The 14,853-nt window shown below is 40.5% G+C and overlaps 1 protein-coding gene across 1 annotated transcript; it reads left to right on the top strand.

Annotated features, from left to right (window-relative positions):
* Window positions 1–6,116: 6,116 nt before the first annotated feature.
* LOC136884772 (cuticle protein 21-like) lies at window positions 6,117–14,384 on the top strand. Its single transcript, XM_068230041.1, has 2 exons — window positions 6,117–6,206; window positions 13,854–14,384. Exons 1-2 carry the CDS (start codon window positions 6,117–6,119, stop codon window positions 14,382–14,384), a joined length of 621 nt encoding a protein of 206 aa, XP_068086142.1.
* The last annotated feature ends 469 nt before the right edge of the window (window positions 14,385–14,853 follow it).

Consider the following 14,853-nt stretch of genomic DNA (forward strand, 5'->3'; position numbering starts at 1 on the left):
CAAGGATGACACTGAGACAGGTCAATGAAAGTTAAAAAAAATTGATATAATACAAACCAGGAGATACAGTACACAATGGATACTGTATCTTACCAGAGGTTGTTACTGGCAAAGTTACATGTGCGATATGGTTTTAGTTTAAGTAGCAACCAAGAACTGCAAGAGTCATCAATCGTCTGCATGGTAAGTCGATGTGTAGAGTTGTATAAAGGTAGGTATAAAAAAGAAAATAGACGTGAATTCATGCAGCACTTGTAGGAATGCTAGAAGAAGAAGAGCACACATACCTACTAATCCCTAGGAAAGTGAAAAAAAAAACAGAACTGCCTTATGGGGGCCCAGCTGAGATGTTCGAAATGCGTCTCAGAAGCAAAATATGTACGCAAGTTGTACTATTTTTGACACAATTATGTTTTGTGGCCGGGAATCATTTGAAAATTTGCTTTACGAAATTAGCGATAGAAAATATGTGGCGCGATGTTACCTAGCAACCGTGTAGATTGTGATGTGAAGTATTTATGGGATGGCCATGACTCAGAGACGTACTTTTTGGCCGAGAACGAAAGGGTTACAATTCAAAATCCATGATTTTTTAGGAGAATACTTTTACGTTTTAACTGTTTACATGATTGACTCTCAAAAATACACTTGTTTATGTTTGTGAAAAATGGTGTCTACATAGTTCTTATATCATTTATTATAATCTGAAAAAGTGTTACAACTCAAAACTAAACATTTCGAATTAAGAAAAAATTACTATTGTCAGAGCATTGAAAACAGTTAGAAGGATTTCCTGGCATGAATACATTAGAATTTGTGTTTGGACACGTTCAGAGGTTGTTGAGTTCAAAATAAGCCTTTCATTATGGTAAAATCTCAAAATGCATTTTTTTTTAAGTTGCAACCCTTTGGTTCTTAGCCATCTATAATATCAAAGCGGGACGTTGGAGTAAGGATGGTCGATGTGATACAGCAGGCTGTGATGTGAAGTACTGGTAGATGGCCATGACTCAGAGAAATAGAGAAGAGGCTCTTTCATCAAAGTGGCGTCATCTCTTCACACTCTAGAGAACTGATTATTTCATCCGTGGTAGATCCACAGTCAGTCCGCCCAAATACCCCCCCCCCCCGTCGATACACTGAAATTACACTTGTCGACTCAAAATTCTCTCGAAAACAATTCATTAGATGCAAATACATTTATCATTTATTGGAAGACGTATTTGCGATAATTTTATTATTCAAAAGGAAAATGTGACATTATTTTTTTATCTAATGCCTACCTCTTTTTTTTCTTTTCAAAGCGATAGTTTTATCTTTAACAATTCCTGAAAGGCCAAATTAATTTTAAACATCAAAACCCGAGAATGTGGAGAGGGTATACGTAGAGACTCAATGGGAGTCGCAATGCACCGAGCTATTAAGGCAGGTACACATATGAAAAAAAGACATAAATGAACGAGGCCCTTCCAAGCAACTTATAATCTAAAAACTTCGTATGCGTACATGATGCTCCCAAGATCATTTGGTGTTTACGTGAAAAAATTAACTAAAACTCGACCATAGATTACCCCACAGAGAACCGGTTTCTCTGCCATCTGGTAGAGTGAAACGGAACGTCGAAACTGACAGGCAGACAGCGTTCATGGCACCATATCAAAATGCCTACATACGGTAGCCGAAGTCATATCATTATTATTATTATTATTATTATTATTATTATTATTTCGGCATGTTACATACCTTTTGTATCAATTTAATGGTCTTCTGGTCATGTCAGATCGGCTCCTGTTAGATGTAGGTCAAGGTCTTTACCAGTGTAGGTAGCATCTCCGACTCATCACACATTCATTTGTTCTTACCACACTGGGATTTTCCGACCTTGACACTGTCGTGTTGAGAACGCGACCTCAAGAAGTGAAGAAACTTCACACACAACAGAATCGTCTCTCTCAGCGGCAGAAGTGATTTAGCCTACCTCTGTGACAGGAGACTCCCGCAGTGTATGCTGAGTTGGTTCTAGTCTGCGGAACCGAACTCTTGTGCCGGTAGATACTTATAGTTATTTTCTTTAGTTACCGGTACTATGAATTATACATCTGCAGAAGATCTGAAGAAACTAATGAATGCTATGCTCTTGGGGAAGGCGTACAAGATAAAAATAAAGAAGTCAAAACAAGAGTATTGGAGAGCAGTCGAACGAAGTTAGGTGATGCAGGAAATATTATATTACGAAATAAAGTAGTAAAGTAGATGAATCTCGTTATTTGGGCAGTAAAATAAGTAATGATGGCAAAAGGAAGGAGGGTATATAACGCGGACTATCACAAAAACGTAAGGCCTTTCTTTAAAAAAAGAAACTGACATAGGATTCAGAGAGATGTTTTAGAATATTTTGGTCTGGAGCGAGGAATTGTACGGAAGTGAAACATGGACAATAACTATCTCAGGAAGAAAGAGAATAGAAGCTATTGAAATGTGGTGTTACAGAAGAATGCTGAAGGTGAGATGGGAAGATCGAATCACGAATGAATCGATACTGAATCGAATTAGTGAGAGCGGATCGATTTGACTAAATTTGACGGGAAGAGATAACATTATTGAACACATCTTAAGACACCCAAGACGTGTTTATTTGGTTTTCGAGGGATATGTAGGCGGTAAGAACGGTAAGGGTAGACCGAGGTATGAATAGACAAGCAGATTAGAGCAGATGTAGGATGTAGTAGTTACGTGAAAGTAAAAAAAAAAAAAGGTTAGCACAGGATAAGGTGGCATGGAGGGCTACATCAAACCAGTTTATGGATCGATGAATCAAACAATAACAACGTAAAATTATTTGTTATAATTTTCGGATGATATATACGAAGGAAGAGGGTGTTCCAGGAGAAAGTGAGCGGATAATTTTCTTCAGTTCTGCATCAGTTAGGCTGCTACTTTCAGATATATTTAGCGTTAGTTTCAAGCTCAGTAGAGAAAGGTAAAAGTAATCTTATTCACAAAACAATATCACAGTTTCCTTGCTCTATACGCCTCTAATGAATCGTGCTATTTTTCTTATGCATTTTCGTAAAGTGTGCTGTAAGTGCGCTGTGCATTCCAGCCAGCATAAGGTGAGGTGGAGGAGAGCCGGAGGAAGGACGGAAGATTGATTAGCACTGAAATACACGCTCCCTGAAGATATGTATAAATAATATTTTAATTATAATTAATAAGTTCTAGACCCCGGATTTTTATGCAGTAATAGGTTAGAATGCAAACGAATTTGGTTATCAGGAGATGAAGGCCGTTCTTCAGGAATGTAGTGGGAGTAACATAACTTCAAGGAATTCTGAAGGGGCGAACCCCTAAGTTTTATGCAAAACTCATATCTTGGCCGCAATGCAGTTTAGTCTATACTTATTACCTGCTTCAGTAAGTTTGTGATTCTAAGGTCTTTCTGCATGAAAGTACGGGCTCTATTAATTTAACATTACAGTGACGCATTAAAAAAAATGGATATGCACATTCTATTTTTTAAAATTAAAGTAATTGGGCTCATCATTCTATAATCAGTGTAATGTGATTCAAATATTTAACTGAATCTAACTGAGGATGTCCACAATGAGACCGAAACATTTCCTAGTATTGGGTATGACTTTTTAATTTTTAACTGGTCGATTTTAAGTATTGAATAGGTGGAACTTTTATTTAATAAATTCTTGTTAGGAATTAATTTTTGCATTTAATATTTTAATTTTAATATGCGTAGTACGGAGTGCAAATAATGTGCATTAATTTCTTTTTTAAATTTTATTAACAATGATCAAGATATATTTATTTAAAGCAATATTCATGAAGAAATCCAATGAATGACTAAGATCATTGCTACAACTTGTAAGATAGCACCTGATAACGGAACAATTTTTATTTTTTATTAACAAATACATCGCAATTGGGAAATACCCCGATGTCAATGATCACCTACAGTAATGCGATAATAAAGTTAAAACATAATTACCCAACAACAACTGCTGCTATTACTACAAGAGTATAACAGTCAATTCCATGGAAGGAAACATTACAAGAAATACTACTAGTTTAACATTTAAATTCAGCAACATCATATACAAATACACACACACCAATCTCGATAGCTGTGGCCAGTATCCAGTATTCGGGAGATAGTGAGTTCGGACCCCACTGTCGGCAGCACTAAATATGGTTTTCCGTGGTTTCACATTTTCACACCAGGCAAATGCTGGGGATGTACCTTAATTAAGGCCACGGCCGCTTCCTTCCCAGTCCTAACCCTTTCCTGTCCCATCGTCGCCATAAGACCTATCTGTGTCGGTGCGACGTAAAGCAACCAGCAAAAAAGATTACAACACGATCATATACATACTTATATTACACGTATTTTAAACAATTCAGAAGCCTTATTACTAAAATGTATAGTGGATTGAGCGTTGTATTAAAATATGACACAATCACACAGAAATTTGCACACAGTTTACAGAATGCTGGAGTCTGTTCTTCAAGCATCTTACATTGTTGGGAAAAGGCTCTAACACAACTGCAGTATTAACTAGTATTCGAACTGAGGAAGCATTTTATTCCTAAGTGAAGAGTTCAATTCAATACCAGCAACACTGTCCAAAACATTTAATCTGTCAGTTATTAATCATTGCCCCAGAGGAGTCCGACAGGCTTCGGCAGCCGGCATAATTCCTATCCTCGCCGCTACGTGGGGGCTTCATTCCATTCTTGACCCGGTCAAATGACTGGAAATTTTCGTTTTTCAAAGCGATTTATGTTGAAAATCGGGCTTCAGTGAAAAATGATGTTAGGATGTGTTATTGGTCCATGGTATTTACACGTGTTCCAGAAGGCTGCAATAATTTGCCTTTGTTGTTCATAGTTTACATGGATCATCTACTGAAATGCATCAGGTGGCAGGGAGGGATTCAGTTAGGTGGAAATATAGCAAGCAGTTTGGCCTATGCTGATGACTTGGTCTTAACGGCAGACTGTGCTGAAAGCCTGCAGTCTAATATCTTGGAACTTATCACTTCCTAGACTAAAGTGAAGTGAGCAGGTAAGAAACCTAAGAAAACTGAATGTCAGGTTGCGAATACAAAGCTGAAGCAGGTAGAAAATTTCAAGTATTTAGAATGTGTATTCTCCCAGGATGGTAGTATGGTAAGTGAGATTGAATCAAAGTGCAGTATAGTTAATGCAGTGAGTATTATATAAGAAGGAAGTTGGTTACCGGACGAAACTTATCTTTACATTAGTCTGTTTTCGAACCAACTTTGTTTTATGGGAGTGAAAACTGGGTGGACTCAGGATATCATATTCATAAGTTAGAAGTAACAGACATGAAAGTATTGAGAATGATAACTACTACAAACAGGTGGGAACAGCGGGAGGAGGTACTCGGAATAAAAAAAAATATAAATGTTTGAACTCGATGGATGAAGCTCTACGCATAAACCGGCTTCGGTGGTGGGATAGGTTACCTAGGAGAATAAAGGACTCTGTTATGGAGGGTAAGCCATGCCAACGATGGTTAGACTCAGTGTCTAATGATTTAAGGGTAAGAGGTATAGAACTAAATGAGACCAAAGAACTAGTTACAAATAGAGGATTGTGACGGCGGTTGGAAAATTCAAAGACTAAACGCCGAAAGGATTGAGAGTCTGTAATGAAGATGGATGTATGTATGTACAGTATATGCCGGTGCATATGAATTACGTATCTATGTACCACCTAGGAGGTTACAAGTTGCATAGAACCGACCCAAGGAGATAAAATTATGACCCTTTACAACAAAATTGTAAATGCATTACGTCCTTTCTTAGGGTGGCATTCAGGAAAATATATTCGGTACTGATTGGGGAAGTTTAGATAATTTTCTTTTGGTATTGGTAAGTTAATTCAAAAATACCCTGGACTTGATAATACCAAATCACGGCTTCGTAAATCTGAACAGACGCAAGACTGGAATTCGCAACGTCCTTCAGCAAAGGGTCATCTGCACTGCTGTAGTTAAGATTTCTTAATTGGAGGTCAATTTCCAAATCTGCTGGGCGGTGCTATACCACGTGACCACACCCAGCGTACAGGTGTGGACAATGGTTACGACATCTCACAGGGATATAAGGTCCCAGACTGGCCACTTCGCTGTACCAGTTGTAACACAGCACAGCAGTATGGCAGTCAAGGTGAGTGTGGGCAAAAATGTAGGACAGGGTGGGTCACCAACAAAGAACCACAACCACTGGTCAAACACAATTATTCTTAATTATCATTATAATTACGATAAAGCCAGGTATTTCACTGAGTTCACTTCTATGGTCATCGATTATCTTAAATGTGCAATAGGTTAGGTACTCAAGTGACAAAGATGATGATGATGATGCTTGTTGTTTAAAGGGGCCTAACATCGAGGTAATCGGCCCCTAATGGTACGAAATGAAACGACAAAGTAAAAGTTCAAAATTATCCACTGACCAAAATAAAAAATGTCATGAAGAATGAATGAACGAATGAATGAATGAATGAATTAACATGAATTTAAAACAATCAGTGGATCCGACTCAAAAAACTATCATAGTTAATAGTATTACTGACCAAGGGACCACTTCGAAAGCAAATCGAGGATGCTTGGTGTCTAAATGAGTCCAAAATACAAGTCAAAGGCCCCTCAGAATGATACTTATCGCTAGTAATGTAGAACCATGGTATCTGTCCTGTTGCGGTACTAATCAATGGTAGCAGAGACTTGCGGTATTCCACACATTATTGTACTACTCAAAGCTTATGAAATTCGGCATTAATACAGACCTATGTTTTTCTCACTCTGCGGCGCCATTCACAGGCAACGCAAACCTATGATGTTCATCACATGAGAGTACTAACCACAGGGACCTCTCCCTATCCCGCGGTGTTCCTCATATAGTGGGTACTAATCACAGGTAAGGCAGGTCCATGGTAGCTATCATCCCATGGTCCTGCTCATATGGTGGTACTAATCACAGGTACTGCAAAAGCCGACCGCGCGGTGCTCCTGTGTGCTACTAATCACAAACCTATTTCGTACCTAATATAGTGGTACTACGCACAAGTAAAAGCAACCCTTGGTGTTCTCCGCGTGGTGGTACTAATCACATGTAGTTGCATGGTTCGAATACAACCATCCCTTGGTCGCCCCTTTTAGTCGGCTCTCACGACAGGCAGGGGATACCGTGGGTGTATTATTAGTCTGCCTCCCCCACCCACAGGGGGTGTGTGTTTGGTCCGCGAGAGGTATTTTATTTCCCTCAAGTCCGCCGGCAAGCCGGTTAGGACCCCCCTATCCGCCACCTGGGACGCGCCACGTGGGAGTATCACCTCTCCCCCTGCTACGCCTGCGTAGCAGGTTCGTGGCAAGTGACAAAGCGGTCGTGGTTCGAACCCCGACCTATACATGTGGGATTTTTGAAATGTAAAGGCATATCCGTGCAGTTTGGCCTACAGTTGAAACTGAAAGTGAAGTGGCTATAATTAGAGCCCTCCACGGGTGCGGATAACCGCGAAATTGGTGTCTTTGCGGATGTAAACTGTATGGCAGTGCGGGTAATTTTGGTGATAATTTCTAAATAATCATGTTTATTGATTTTCACTCAGAAACACTCTAGAAATCTCAACAAGTCAGTCTTTCATATATTTCATTCAGTTATTTTTGCTTGTGGAGCGGCAACCCTTGACAATGGTGCGGGAGAATGGAGATATATAAGGTTACGTCTCAAAACTCACGATTACAAACTAGTAACTGAATTAACATTCTAATGAACAAAGCCCGGATTTTCATGCCGTAACAGGTTAGATTGCAAACTAAATTTGGTTAATAGGAAGTTTCGGCCACCCACTTTTCCATAATGTAGCAAGAGTAACATAAATTATAGGAGTTCCGATGGACCGTACCCCTAATGTTTATGCAAACTCCATAGCATAATCGTTGTGAAGGTAGACTACACTTGATGTTCGCTTCAAAAAGTTTGCATTCTAACCTATTATTGCATAAAAATCCGGGCTCTACTAATGAGTCTGAAAATTCACGACTCCGGACAGCAGGTGCCTGCGATGACCACGGGAGGGATGAGGTGCGCGGTGAACCACGCTGCCCTTCAACCCATGTTTGTCCACCCACTTTTAGAATGGGATATCCCATGTGTTGTTAACAGGAATTATCACACAGTGTACAACATGGAATTCATTACTTCGCAAAAGGGTAAACTAAATTTAGTATACAACGATTATAGGTTTTATAAGCGGAGAGAAAACATGTTGGTTGAAACAGTATTGTTTTGTCATATAAGACTGTCATCCACGTGTGCCGGTTAAGTTTTAATTGCAAGTGACAACAGCGTTTTAAGTGAAACAGCCCACCAGTTTGTATCTGATGTCCGTGGGTTTCTCAACCTCCTGTCGCATATACTTAGAAGGGGCTACACGACAGGCCCACTTCTAGATGAGAGAGGTGCCAGTTACAAGAGGCACGCAGTTCCGGCTGGCGCTAATACAGGACCTTTCCACACAATTCCGGTTACACTTTTAAATACAGTATCTACATTCTTGATGCGTGTAGGATGGGCATTTATCCATTTAAAGAAGAACTGGCACGGATCGTAAGGTTTTGAGGCTAGCGCAGGTAAAGAAACCTGCTCTAGGTTGAGAGGGAGGGCGGCTCCTTTTTTTCCTCATCGGGGGGGGGGCATGGCCGGTCAGTAAGGTAGTTATAAGGGTGGCGCTCGCTTATGGCTCGGTTTTCCGCCCATGTGAGCGTTTACATTGTAGACATAGTTTATTTTTATTTTGCGACCAGATGGTAGATTTAGTTCATATTTTTTATTTTTTTCTCATTGTAACAGAAACATGTATTTGGGCAGAAAGCCTGTAATGTTCTTCAATAAATACAATACAAATACTAATCCTCTTCTTGGAATTCGTGAATTTTGATACTCGTGAGTTTTAAGACTAGTGAGTTCTGATACGACGCGCTATATAAAGAGCCTCGAGTACATAAAGCCGAAAATCTGACCTAAGCCAAACTTGATCCGGCCCGCAATTAGTGGTACAAAGGTTCCGAAAGAAAACCGCTCAATATGTTGGCAGTTGTCGCAAGAGGAAATCGCTCATAAACCTGTCACTGCAGTGGGGCTGGCACCGGGTATCAGGCCAGATTTCCCCATTTCAATACCTTGGGTGTAATATACTCAAATAGTTGCAATATCTGGTGATGACCATGCACGGATGCGAATGATATTTTTGATATCCGCGCATAGCTAACTGGGCTTACAGAGGCACCACTATAATCGTCTGAGCTACACAGTCTGGCGAAGGAAATTATAATGTCACATTTGGACGTAGAATAATTCTAATTAAGAGACGCGATTCCGTAAAGCCATTTTTAATTTTTATTACTGATCGTAGGGCAAGAGAGAAGAAACTGATTGCTTGGGAGAGGTAACACTGGACAGTACGAAATACATTTTTTATATTAATCACGAAAGGACTGGAACGTAGTCTTTGCTTTGATTACAAGCCGAGTATTTCTATATCCATCCGAGTGGGTTAACCATTTGTGCTTCCACGATTAACGAGCTAGCTGCCTATGACGACATCTATAGCTATATCTATGCTCTGAACTACAGTGATTTTACTTCAAGATACACCAGCGCGCTCTATCGGCCATACCAGCGACTGACAGAAGAAACTCGAGAAATGCCTTGATTTTGAGATAAATCCTTAAAATGTGTTACGCGATGTTACCTAGCAACCGTGTACCCTGTGACGTAAAGTAATGATAGATGGCCATGACTGAGAGACAAATAGAAGGCTATTTTATCAAGGTGTCCTCGAGTGAATTGATCACTTCATTCGTGGTAGTTTCCCCCTTTCGATGCACTGTCGACTTCAAATTCTATACAGATGTCCGTTGGAAACGATGTATCGTTAGCATTTACTGAAATTACAAAAAAAAAATTATATCATTTATTATTGTCAAAGTGCTAGCAACAACATTGTGATCTGTCTCAACACTACCTTCATAAATTCTTTTCTTAGGATACATAAACTTGAAAATCATGTACTGTACTCACAGCACGTGTTGAATGCCGTTAAAAATTCCGGTATAACTTTTACACAGGTATGTTATAGTTCCACTGGTACCATACACTTTGCATTTCGACAGACTGAAAATATTTCAGGGTTATATTAACTAAGTCGTCATTGAAAGGAATGGCTTTCTTCTAAACAAATGAACAAAACATCTGAATGAAAACCTTTGTTTTTAAATATCCATAAGAACAGTTAACTATTATTATCAGACCCAGGAGTAATACAGGTACCGCAAAACTTGAAATAAGATACTGAAGTGGATGTGTGATATATTTGTTTTTTCGCTGCAATATATTTTAAGGCACGTAACGGTGTCGAGTCTTGTCTCATTCGGAAATAAAGTAGGCTATTACTGAGGCATTTTTCCTAGATGTAAGGTGGGGGTGGGGGGATGTAGCTGAAAATCAAAATCTTGTTGCATAGAAGCTCTCAGTACATTTCTCTAATCCAAATATAATAATTTCGTGTGGCTATTTCTAGACGAGTGCAGCCCTTGTATGCAGACCCTCCGATGAGGGCGGGCGGCATCTGCCATGTGTAGGTAACTGCGTGTTATTGTGGTGAAGGATAGTGTTATGTGTGGTGTGTGAATTTCAGAGATGTTGGGGACAGCACAAACACCTAGTCCCTGAGCTATTGGAATTAACCAATGAAGGTTAAAATCCTCGACCCGGCCGGGAATCGAACCCGGGACCCTGTGAACCGAAGACCAGTACGCTGACCATTTAGCTAAACAGTCGGACTCCAATCCAAATTATGGTGGTGCATATTTAATAACGCATTAACCAGGGAGTGAGAGTTGAATGGAACAGTCAATAAGGCAGTCATGACTTGAATCATATTCAGTGGATTGTGGCGCATATGAAAATTGAATTCCTTTTCTTATGGTATTCGGGTTGTATGTCAATTACTGCTCCCGCTACATAAGGCGACATAATCAACGGTCACGTGAAACATGCTGGTACTGCTCTGAAAGGTGTTCCTGAACGCGATGTTGAAGCTCCTAACATATTTAAAAACTCATATATAGCCAGGAAATCTCTACAGTAATGGACTCCTGCTTTCTGAGTAATATTAAGCAATGACTACAGCCTAGATTTTTATGCCGTAATAGGTTAGAATTGTAAACTTACTGAAGCGGATAACAAGTAGAGTCAACCCTTCACAACGGCTATGCAATGAGTTTTGCATAAACTTTATGGGTACGGCTCATCAAAATCCCTAGACTTTATGTTACCTCTCACTGCATTATGGAACAGCGGGCTAGTCGACATTGCCCAGTAACCAAATTAGTTTGAATTTTAATCTATTACTGCATAAAAATTCGGGGTCTAGCAATGACTATTGGTAATTTTTCAACATGTCGAAAGGAACGCTACTGTATTTGGAATAAAAAAATCTTAGAGTATGTATTAAATTAATTTTTTAAAATATTTCTGACAGCATAAAAGTGCATCCATTTGTTCACAAAACTGAATTACTAGCCACGAAATATATATTAAAACCCCTAGAAATTATGCTACTTCTACTACACCGCAGAAGAGCTGGCTGGACGACACTTACTGCCAGGCAAATTAGTAGCATTCTTACTTATCGCTGCCTAAATATCCGGGCTCTGCCGAAAATAATGGGCTCCGTCTGATGATGATGGTGGTGATATTTACTTTATGTCCCATTAAAAAGTTTTACGGTTTTGGAGAAGCCGAGGTGCCGGAATATAGTCCTACACGATTTCTTTTACGTGCCAGTAAATCTACCGACACGAAGCTGACGTATTTAAGTACCTTCAAATACCTTCGGACTAAGCCAGGATCGAACCTGCCAAGTTGGGGTCAGAAGGCCAGCGCCTCAACCGTCTGAGCCACTCAGCCCAGCAATAATAATGGGCTCCGTCTTCATGGCCGTGCTTATTCTCGGGGACAATCGATCATGATTTCTGTCAGGAGCTGCCTCTTGTACCATATACACCGTAGACTCTTTGGCTCTTAATCAAACACACACCACAGATACACACATTGATCTGTTGTTGACAGCAATATCCTGTGCAACAGCACTTAACATTACGCGAAGTTGTTAAAGCACAAGGAAAGAAAGGAGTATAAAGAAAGTAGCTATATTCATCATCCTGTATTGCCAGCGGTTATATTCTCAGCAGACAAATGTCAAGGACGGAAGATACCTTGATTCGTGTCTGGGCAGAAAAGAAAGGATGAGGCGGAGATGCCTCCCACATCAGAGGAGCACTGACCTAGACCAACAAGTCTGCTGTACAAGGCCAGTCCGTCCGGTCCAACGTATCTTCAGCAGCCTTGAGCAGGGCAGCTTCCAAATTTCACTCACTGCAGACTTACGGTTTTCAGTTCCAAGTTTTTCTCCTCTTCTTTTTTTGGCTTCTAGTGTTTTAATGTTGCAGTAACACACTACCGGTTTCGACGACCCAAAGACGGGAAACGGCTAGGACTAAACGCGACGGATAATCATCTTCAGGGCTACTGAAAGTTGGGTTCGAATTCATTATCATATCAGAAAAGGAAGACTGGTACACTCCTGGAATTACGGTACTGACAGAAAGATCACGACAACTGAATCAAACGGCATTTTGTTTGAATTTATGTCGTGTTGTACAGTTAACTAATTGATTAAAGTATAATTTGTGACACCACCTGTAAAAATCACTCCTCTTGAATTTCTTACTTTTGTCTTACTACTTTCTCAACCTCACTTTTGCTTGACAGTTCCGATCCCAGATATTTTAAAATCGGTATACACTCGAAAGTGTGATCCCCTATTGCAGTGCGAAGAATTCACGGACACCGCCTTCGACTTCTCTGATGTTCTGGAAGTTTCTTCCTCGAAGAAAATTAGTCATGGTAAAGAGAACGTTCAAGGTGTGGACATTTTTCTTTAGGTGGTAGCAATTATATCACACTCAGTTTCTGAATTTTGTCTATGTTAGTTTGATCTGTGCGTGGTCTTGCGTTGTCGTGCTGCAACAGTACTCCCTTACGATTTAGCAATGCTGGGTTGTCTTTCAGTCAAAATAATATGAACTCGTTCAAAAGGTTCAGAAAACAAATGATCATGGATAGCCTTCATAATTCTACCAGAACAAAGGCTGGCCAGGGTCAAACCAATCTTTTTGGTTGTCAGAATTATGCAAGTTGACATTTTTTCATTACATATGACTATTCTCTTAATAAACCTTCTATCCACAGGGTTACTGAGAAACTGACGGCAAAAATCCACTATCTCTCCTGCGGAAGCCTTTAGAAATTCACAGAAAATATTATCAAACTATTACTGTTCCTTACCAGCATTGAAGTTACCGAAATAATATACGCCAGACATGGCCCCTGTAGAAGAAATTTGTGTATCATTCAAACGCTGCTTTCTCTTTTTGATCTTTGGTTCAATTCATCCCACTCAGTATAAGCCGTATCTTATTCTTCGATGGCAATGAATTAATGAATAGTTTCCGTCTAAGCACAGGCGTGGTTGTAAGTTACAGATTTCGTGAGCTCAAGACTCTCTGTCAGCCTTCAGCCAATATCAAGGTACCAATTTTCTAATTGCAAAGCACATCTAGTATGATATTACATAGTATTAAATATTTAATTTGTTTTTCAAAACATATTATAAAACAGATGGTGTAATGCTTAAATCCTTCGAATAATAACATATATAATTCATGATTTTTTTCTTCCTTACAGTTCGTCGTCTTCGCCGCCCTCGTGGCCGTCGCTAAGGCCGGAATCCTCGGCGCCCCCGCCGTCTACGCCCCCGGAGCACCTCTGGCTGCCCGCGCCTACGCAGCACCCGCCTACGCTGCTCCCGTAGCCTACGCTGCCGCCCCCGCCTACGCTAAGGTCGCCGCCCCCGTCGCCGTCGACACCGACTACGACCCCAACCCACAGTACAGCTACGCCTACGACATCCAGGATGCTCTCACCGGAGACTCCAAGGGACAGCAGGAGAGCCGTAGCGGAGATGTTGTCCAGGGTAGCTACAGCCTGGTCGAGCCTGACGGCACCCGTCGTACCGTAGAGTACACCGCTGACCCCGTCAACGGATTCAACGCCGTCGTCCACCGTGAGCCCGCTGTTGTTGCTAAGGCCGTCGCTGCCGCTCCCGTCGCCTACGCCGCCCCTGCCATCGCTAAGGTCGCTGCCCCCGTCGCCTACGCTCACCCCGCTGCCTACGCCGCTCCCGCCTACGGATACGGCAAGGCCCTCATCGGTTAAGCCTCCGCAGTACAACAAAGCTCATCTTCTTATTCTTCGCCTTCCATCTGCTTTTTATTTATAGCATAATAATGTGCAAAAAATAAATATTTCTTTCCTCAAAATTTAGGGTATTGTGTTGTATTTCCTAATCATTTTCCTTCAACCCCTAGATTATTATCGCTTTATGTTTGATATTGTTATACCTTTTTCCAAAACAGTGAAAAATGAGGGAATTATTAGTGGTGGTCGTGCGACAGTTGAAGCTAATAGTCAATAACTAACTCTGAGGGGAGTTGCTACTGAGATCATGCTGGGAACATTCTAAAGGCTTTACAAGTCTTTCTATAATTTTTGCATATTAACCCGATAAATGGTTGTTACACAGTGATCCGTGTAAACGAGGAGCAGGACAGAATGGAAAGAAAACAAATAAGAGAACCAAACACGCCAGTATCTCCATTTATAGCATCAATACAATCTTAGCATG

The sequence above is a fragment of the Anabrus simplex genome, chromosome 13, assembly GCF_040414725.1.
Source record: "Anabrus simplex isolate iqAnaSimp1 chromosome 13, ASM4041472v1, whole genome shotgun sequence".
In the NCBI taxonomy this organism is placed as follows: domain Eukaryota; kingdom Metazoa; phylum Arthropoda; class Insecta; order Orthoptera; family Tettigoniidae; genus Anabrus; species Anabrus simplex.